General features: G+C 65.4%; 2 protein-coding genes across 2 annotated transcripts in view; one reads left to right on the top strand and one right to left on the bottom strand.

The window, feature by feature from the left end:
* BMP1 (bone morphogenetic protein 1) overlaps positions 1-2,470 on the top strand; it is a 19,473-nt gene extending 17,003 nt beyond the window's left edge. The window contains exons 16-20 of the mRNA XM_015648895.1: positions 704-829; positions 906-1,033; positions 1,110-1,323; positions 1,487-1,737; positions 1,961-2,470. Of these exons, the coding sequence (XP_015504381.1) occupies positions 704-829; positions 906-1,033; positions 1,110-1,323; positions 1,487-1,737; positions 1,961-2,095 (854 nt within the window). The 3' untranslated portion in view covers positions 2,096-2,470. The remainder of the gene's footprint in view (positions 1-703; positions 830-905; positions 1,034-1,109; positions 1,324-1,486; positions 1,738-1,960) is intronic.
* A 994-nt stretch (positions 2,471-3,464) lies between these two features.
* Positions 3,465-7,990, bottom strand: PHYHIP (phytanoyl-CoA 2-hydroxylase interacting protein). The gene is made up of 5 exons (XM_015648652.2): positions 7,753-7,990; positions 6,553-6,736; positions 5,670-5,844; positions 4,884-5,001; positions 3,465-4,783 (listed from the first exon to the last, which is right to left on the bottom strand). The coding sequence occupies exons 2-5, from the start codon at positions 6,715-6,717 to the stop codon at positions 4,249-4,251; spliced, it is 993 nt and encodes a 330-aa protein (XP_015504138.2). The 5' UTR covers positions 6,718-6,736; positions 7,753-7,990; the 3' UTR covers positions 3,465-4,248.
* Positions 7,991-7,998: the final 8 nt, after the last annotated feature.

Here is a 7,998-nt window from a genome sequence, read left to right as displayed (position 1 = left end):
AAGCAGCAGTTGCAGCCCCCGAAATCTCGCCCGCCCGGCCTGAAGTTCCGCATGCAGAAGCGGCCGCGTGGCCCCTCCTGAGCCTCTCCATCCTCTCCGTCTTTCTCAGGAACGCCGCGGCCCCGGAGCCGTGCGGGAGCACGGTGGGACCGAGCCGAGCCGTGCTGCCGGCTCCGGCAGCCTTTTGCTTGACAGAACTGGTTGTTGACCTTATTTTATTTTTTTTTTAAACTTTTATTATTTTTTTTAACTTTTTTTTTTCCTTTTTGGTTCTAAGCACCCCACCCCCTTGGTTTTGTCCTTGAGCAGCTGACCTTGTGGGGTTTGTTTTTGGTTTTTTTTCCTTCCCCCTCAATTTTTACCGTGTCTGTGACATTTCCTATCGATGAGTAAAGAGGGACTCCCGCGTCCTGGTCTTTCTTGTGCATCCTTGGTTGTCACTGTGTGTTTTTCTGCCTCCCCCGTCCGTCCCGGCAGCAGGTAATGGTGGCACCCATGGGTGAGCCCACGGGAGAGGAGGAGCCGTCCTGTCCCCCCGCGGGGGCTGGAGCTGGAAGCGGAATGCTGGAGCTGCTTGCTGCTGGCCGGGGGCACTTGCTTGGCTGGAGGGCAGCGGGGCTGGGGGCCAGGGGCCACGTTGGGATGGAAATGCACCATTCCAGGCTTTCCCAGCCCACTCAGCCATCCCTCTGCTCTCTCCCAGACAAGGATGAGTGCTCCAAGAACAACGGGGGCTGCCAGCACGAGTGCCTCAACTCCTTCGGCAGCTACGAGTGCCAGTGCCGCAGCGGCTTCGTGCTGCACGACAACAAACACGACTGCAAGGAAGGTGGGTCCATCCCACCCCCCATTCCCATGGGAGCCCCCCATCCATGCTGCCCTGACCCTCCTCGCTGTCCTGGCAGCTGGCTGTGACCACAAGGTGGCATCGGTCTCGGGGACCATCACCAGCCCCAACTGGCCCGATAAATACCCCAGTAAGAAGGAGTGCACCTGGGCCATCAGCACCACACCGGGACACCGCATCAAGCTGGTATGGGTTGGGGGGTGGGTGGCACTGGGGTGTCAACCCCTCTGCCGAGCCTCCACCTCACCCAGAACCTCCACAGACCTTCTCAGAGCTGGACGTGGAGGCGCAGCAGGAATGTACCTATGACCACCTGGAGATCTTCGATGGGAAGGATGCCAAGGCCCCAGCACTCGGCCGCTTCTGTGGGGCCAAGGAGCCCGAGCCCATCATCTCCTCGGGCAACAAGATGTTCCTCAAGTTTGTGTCTGATAACTCCATCCAGAAGAAGGGATTTGAGGCCACCCACAGCACAGGTACCTCTGTGGGGCTGGGAAATGGGGTTATGGGGTGGGGAGACATCGTGAGTGCCCCTAAACATGGGTTATGGGGTGGGGGGGACAGCGTGGGTGCCCCTAAACCCAGGTTTTGGGGTGGGGGGACAGTGTGGGTGCCCCTAAACCCCAGCTTCTCTTGCAGTGTGTGGGGGCCAGGTGCGTGCTGAGGTGAAGACCAAGGACTTGTATTCCCATGCACAATTTGGGGACAACAACTACCCGGGGGGCTCGGACTGTGAGTGGGTGATCATGGCCGAGGAGGGCTTTGGTGTGGAGCTCATCTTCCAGACCTTCGAGATTGAGGAGGAGGCCGACTGCGGATACGACTACATGGAGCTCTTCGATGGCTACGACGGGACGGCCCCGCGCCTCGGCCGCTTCTGCGGCTCCGGGGTGAGCTTGGGGCAGAGGGGGGACGTGGGGTGGGTTGGGGTGGTGGGTGAGGAGTGAGGGTGCAGGGTGATGGATGAGGCCAGAGCAGCGCAGAGAAATCCCCACGGGAATTTGGTCGGGTGCGATGATTCCCACCCTCCACGCTGCAAATATTCCCACCTGCAATGCGGACTCACCCTGGGGATGTTCATGGATCTCAGCACCTCCTGCCTCACCCCCGCAGCCCCCCGAGGAGGTCTACTCGGCAGGAGACTCAGTGATGATCCGCTTCCACTCGGATGACACCATCAACAAGAAGGGTTTCCACCTTCGCTACACTAGCACCAAGTTCCAGGACACGCTGCACACGAGGAAATGAGAGCCAGGGGTCCCGGCCCCGCCGCGGGCAGGGGAGGAGGAGGAGCAGAAAGAGGAGGAGGAGGAGGGCAGGGAGGACGGCGGGGAGGGCTGCCCCGCACAGACTGCACGGAGGAGGAGCACACAGCCAACCTCAGCACTCAAGACACGCTAGCACGGGGCCCCGGGGCTCGGGCGCCCACGGCACGGGGGCACAGGGGAGGGGTCCCCGCTGGCAGCAGCCCACCCCAGTGCTGGGGGGGCCGAGCAGGACCCTCTGCCCTCCCCTGCCCCGGCCAAAGCTCTGAATGTACAAACCAGTAACCGGGAAGAGCCCAACACACACAAGGTGCTGTCTCTCTCTTGTACCCATGAAATAAATACCCTTGTACTTGGAGCGGGGGCAGCCCCAGCCTCTTTGCTTCCAGCCCAGCAAAACAGCTTCCAAAATGGGGCTGGACTGGGGGGAAAAGCACCCAGGACCTTGCACGGACCCCAATCCCAAGGGAAGACCCCCATCCTTGGGGTTCTGACACAGCAGAGCCAGGAACTCCAACGAAGGAGCAGCCAGACCATCTCCCGGGGACAGTGGGTGGTGGCCTCGGAGCCCTCTGCCCCTCCAGGACTCTGCAGGTGGGTTTTCTTCCCACACCTTTATTTTGAGGTGTCTCTGAGCCAGAAGAGCACCCGCTGTGGGGTGGGTGGGTGCCACGTGCTGCGCCCACCGCGTGCTCCAGCGCGTCCCCGCGCCGGCGGTGGCAGATGGCAGGTGGGCTGTGACACGGCCCCCGCGCCCACCGCGTGCTCCCGCGTGCCTCGACCCCTCCTGCATCCCGTGCTCGCTGCTGCTGCCATTGGAAGGCTCCTCTTCCCTGTTTGTGCCAGGCCTGGGATGCTCCGCAGGGGCTTTGCCTGGACAGAAACGGGATAGGCACCAGGGGTTTTTGTCCAGAAGGGTTTTCAGTCTCCAAGGTGAAAAGGAGGTGCGGGGTTCGGGGAACTTTTCAGTGACAGGACGAGGAGCGATGGCCGTAAACGAAAACATGAGTTCCACCTCAACATGAGGAAGAAGTTCTTTCCATAAAGGGTGGCAGAGCACTGGGACAGCCCCAGGGAAGGGTGGAGTCTCCCTCTCTGGCGACATTCCAAACCCACTTGTATGTGCTCCTATGGCACCTGATCCAGGTGACCCTGCCTGGGCAGGTGGGATGGATCTGGCGATTTCCAGGAGGGCCCTTCCAACCTGAACTTTTCTGAGAGCTGGAGAGAGCCACCCTCTCTCCTCCCAGTCCCATCCCACTTCCCATGAGCTGGATCGGGGGTGGGGTGGGGGGGGTTCTGAGCCATTTCTTGGGGTCCCGTGGGGGACAGAGGCGCGATGACACGGCCGGTGGCGACCGCAGAGTTTATTGAAACACCTCCAGCACAGCACAGGGATGCTCGGGGACGGGGAGCCGGTTGTTGTACAGCGTGCAGGGGGGACACAGAGACGGGGGGCGGGCACCCCGGGGGGGCCGCACGCAAGCGCCATGCTGCCGACGGCTCATGCGGGGGGCGGCGGGTTGGGGGACACGGGGAGGGGGGGTTCAGATCCGTTCTCCCCTTCCCCGGCTCCTCCGGCTGCCTCCGGGGCCGCGCATTCGAGCAGAGAGGGACAGGACACGGGGGCACGCCCAGGGTCCCCCACACCGCTGCAGCCCCGCGCCGGCGGGAGCGGGGGTCCCTGTCTGAGCACCCCCCGTCCCCGGGAGCAGTTCAAAACCAGGGGGTGCTTCCAACATCTCCCTGAACCCCCTGGAGTGACCCGGGAGCCCCAGTCCCGGCTGGCAGGGCCGGGGCTCCCTGGAAGCTGCGCGAACCTGGGGTGGGTGGATGAGGGGAACACCGGAGGGGAAGGGGATCCCGCAGCGGCTGCGCGGAGCGGGGCAGAGCGCGGGGCTCACGCCAGCGAGGATGCTGCTGGTCGGCCAGTCCAGGAGATGAAGGCTTCCTCCCTCGGGGCGCACAGCGGCGCGGGCTCTGCCTCCTTGATGGGCCAGGGTCCCGCCGGCTCCTTCCTCGGGGCACCGCCCGGATCCCCCGGGCCCACCGGTGCCCTCCACCCACCAGCGTCCGTGGGAGAAGCCCCCGCGGCGAGCGCCCGTCCCCCTGCCCGGCCCTGCCCGCCTTCGCCCCTTAACGCCCCACGCTGATGTTGCACGTCTTGCAGCTGGGGTCCTTTTTGGCGTTGGCGGTGGAGAGGCTCATGAGCTGGTGGCCGCTGATCTCCCCCAGCACGCCGAGGCTCAGGTCCACCGGCTCCGTGTAAATGACCTCCAGGATGCTGTCCTGGGCGTGGCGGTACACCAGCTCGCCCTCCTCCACGCAGCACGTCAGGAACTTGTTGGAGGAAATGTCCAGCTGGGGAAGGCGCTCCCGGCAGAAGAGATCCCCGGAGGATCCCTTGGGCGCCAGGACCAGCACGACGTAGTGGTAGGCGGTGTACATGCAGTAGAAGTCCGCGAAGTAGAGGTTGGTGTTGGGGTTGAAGAGGCGCTGGGCCGGGATTTGGAAGCGGTACCGGCCGTAGGGCGAGTCCTGCGGGGGCTGCCCGGTGTTGAACTCGGTGTTGCAGCTGAAGAAGATGCCATGCAGCATCCCGCTGGTGGGCGAGCCGTGGCTGCCGCTGTTGTCCTTCAGCGACGGCTTCATCACGTTCCCGCAGTGCATCCTGCCACGAGGAGGAGGAGGAGGGACACACAGACAGGCACAGACAGGGTCAGGGAATGCGCTCTGGGAGCGGGGAGCGTGGGGAATGGGGCTGGGGGTACCTGACGTGCTGGAAATACTCCTTGTGCTGGTTGCGGTAGAAGACGGAGAAGCGCAGCATGCGGCCGGCGATCAGCTCCGCTTTCTCCTGCAGCTGGGCCAGGTGCTCCTTGGCGTAGTCTGGGGACAGGCACGGGGACATCAGGGCGTCTCCATCCCCCTCCAGCAGCCCATCCCTGCCCGCAGCTCCCCGCACCTTCTGCCTCCCACTCATCAGCTGCCGCTCCAACCGGCCCGGCTTGTGCCAGCTCCCGGCATCGCCCCCGTCCTCCTCCGGGCTCCCAGCATTTCCCCCATCTTCCCGGAACTGGCCCCATCCTTTCTCTCGGCTCGTGGCTCCCGGCATCACCCCCGAGCTCCCTCGTGGCTCCCAGCACTGACCCCCACTTGCTCCCAGCTCCTGGGGTCGCCTCTGTTCTCCCTCCCTGCTCCCAACTCCAGGCATCCTCCCCGTCCTCCCTCTCAGCTCCAGGCATCGCCCTCGACCCCCTTCCACCTCCCAGCTCCAGGCATCAACTCCATCCTGGCTCCCAGCTCTGGGCATTGCCCCTGTCCTCCGCATCCTCCCGGCTCCCAGCATCGCCTCCATCCTCCTCCCGGCTCCTGGGATCGTCCCCATCCCCCGTCCCAGCTCCTGACTCCAGGCATCAAATCCCGTCCTCCCTCCCGGTTCCCAGCATCGCCCCCGTCCTCCTCCCAGCTCCTAGGATCGCCCCCATCCTCCCTCCGGGCTCCCGGGAACGCCCCCATCGTCCCTCCCGGCTCCGGGCCGCCCCGGTCCCGCTCACCCCCGGTGCAGAATTCCACGGTCTCGCTCCAGCCGGACACCAGGTACTCGCCGTCGCTCTGTTTGACCGCCGTCTGTACGGCCACGCTGTACTCGGTGCGGGGGCTCAGGAACCAGTGGCCCCGCACTGTCATGGGCAGCGGCACCGCCTTGGCCACCAGCTTGGTGGGGACATCCTGTGCCGAATGCTGAGGGTCAGGAGGGACAGCATCCCATCCCCCCGCCCTGCCCCGAGCCGCGGGGATGCTGCCGGCTACCGCAAGCCCCAAAATATCCACCGAGACCCCCCAAAACACCGCGCTGACACGTCTCGGGCTGCACCCCCCCCCGGCAGTGCTCCCCTGTGTCTGTCCCCCTGTCCCTGCTGCGATGGGGACACAGGGTCCCCAAGGTGGGGGTGGTCTCGGGGACCCCCCGCTCCCGGTGGCATCTCGCGGTGTCAATAGGCCACGGAGCAACTCCGCAGTGCAGAGCCGTTTCTGTGGCAACGGCGGATGCTGAAGTCGGGAGATAGAGGGGAAAAAAATATCCCACCCCCCACCCCCCCCCACCCCTTATTATTGGGGAGGAGAGAAAAAAAAATAATGTTAAACATTAAATAGCATCACCGTGGCAACGGCGCTGCTAAAAACGGCCCGAATTAGTGACTCGCAGCACGGGGAGGGGGAGCAGGAGCAGCTCAGCTCCCCCACGGGGGCTCAGCGGGGTCCGCCACCCCCCGATCCCCATCCCAGTCCCCTCCGCCAGCGTGTCCCGTGAGGAGAATGATCCAAATTCAGCACGAGAGAGGGCTAAGAGCCAGTTCCTCCCTCCCAGCCGCGTCTCCTCTCCCAGCCGCGTCTCCTCTCCCCGGGTAGGGGGTCCCGCGTCCTCCCCCGGCTCACCCGGTGCTTGAACTTGTTGGAATTCTTGTTCTCCTTCTTGTTGAGGTCGATGAAGTAGTGGGTGACCCTCTCCAAGTCCCCCTTCTCCATAGCCCAGGAGATGCGGAAGGAATCGCAGGTGATGTTGTTGATCTCGATGTTTTTGGGGGTGGAGAGCAGCTCCATGGCCGGAGGGGCTGAGCTCCTGCGGGCACAGCGCGGGGTTTGGGGGTGCCGAGCCCCCTCTCGCTGCCCACGTCGGCAGCTGCCAAGGCCGCCCGCGGCGGAGCAGATGGCACCGGGGTGGAAAAGCGGCCGGGAGCCAGGAATAGGCAGCGCAGGCAGGAGCAGGCAGCGGGACGCCGGGAACAAGCCCGGTCGGGTGCGGGGGCCCCGGCCGCTCCCCCGGGTGCCGCGGGGCCCCGGCGCGACGCCAGCGGGCGTTTCGGGGTTTGCTCAACACCGGGTGGGGAAAGAAAAACAAGGGGAGAGCCGAGGGAGTTGCTGGGAGAGGGGAGGGTTGGACGCGGGCACTGGAAAAGCTGGATCCGCCTTTGCCCCGGCCCGTGCCTCAGTTTACCTGCGCCCCAGGAAGGCGCTCTGAAGGTGGGCGATGCCCGCGGAGGGGGAACACGGTGTCACATCCACGGCACGGGAATGGGGGGGTGCTCCGAGGGGTCTGGAGGCGACGGTGCCCCCCACTCTTCACCCCGGCTTTGTGCGGGGGCAGCCGTGACACCGCGGGGCTGCCAGCGTGCCGCCCCCCACCGTGTGCCCACGGCCACCCACGCCGGGCTCGGTGTCCCTGTCACTCGGCACCCACGGCCACCCACGGCCACGTGTCCCCCCCATCTGCGCAGACCCCCAGCCCCCCCTCCCTGCACCCCCAGGCACCCTAAAGCCGCTGTCACCCCGCGCGTCCCCGCCGCCAAAGCCCTCGGGCACGGCAGAAGGTCACGGCGCTGGGGACAAGGTGCCACCTCGCTGCCCCATTCCCGTGCCCGGCGGTGGCGCAGGAATTCTGCACCGGGATTGTTCCAGCTGGATCGTGTCACCGTGTCCCCGTGTCCCCAGCACCTCACGTCCCCTAAGAGCCCTGAGCCATGCCCCCCGCGTCCCCCCGCTCCCCAAGCATCCCTCAGCGGCGCCGCCGGCGTGTCGCCCCAATGCCACCGGGATCTGGTGGCTGCTCCGGTGTCACGGTGCCGGTGAGGCCCTTACCTGGCCGTGCCGGAGGGCTGCCGGGAGGCGCGGGGATGCCGGTGGAGCGGCAGGGCAGGAGGAGGGAAGGGAAGGCAGGACAGAGAGCCCCGGCGGGGCTGAGCCAAGCGGGAAGGACGGAGGATGCCGGAGGGAGCGCGGTGGTACCCGGCGATGCCGCGTCGCTGCCTGCGGCTGATGCGACTGGGATCCTCCCAGCCAGCTCGGAAATAGCAAACACCCTCCAGAGGAGGGAGAGGAGAAAAA

This window comes from Parus major, chromosome 22 (assembly GCF_001522545.3).
Source record: "Parus major isolate Abel chromosome 22, Parus_major1.1, whole genome shotgun sequence".
NCBI classification, from domain to species: Eukaryota; Metazoa; Chordata; class Aves; order Passeriformes; family Paridae; genus Parus; species Parus major.
This window is presented reverse-complemented; position numbering and strand designations above follow the sequence as displayed.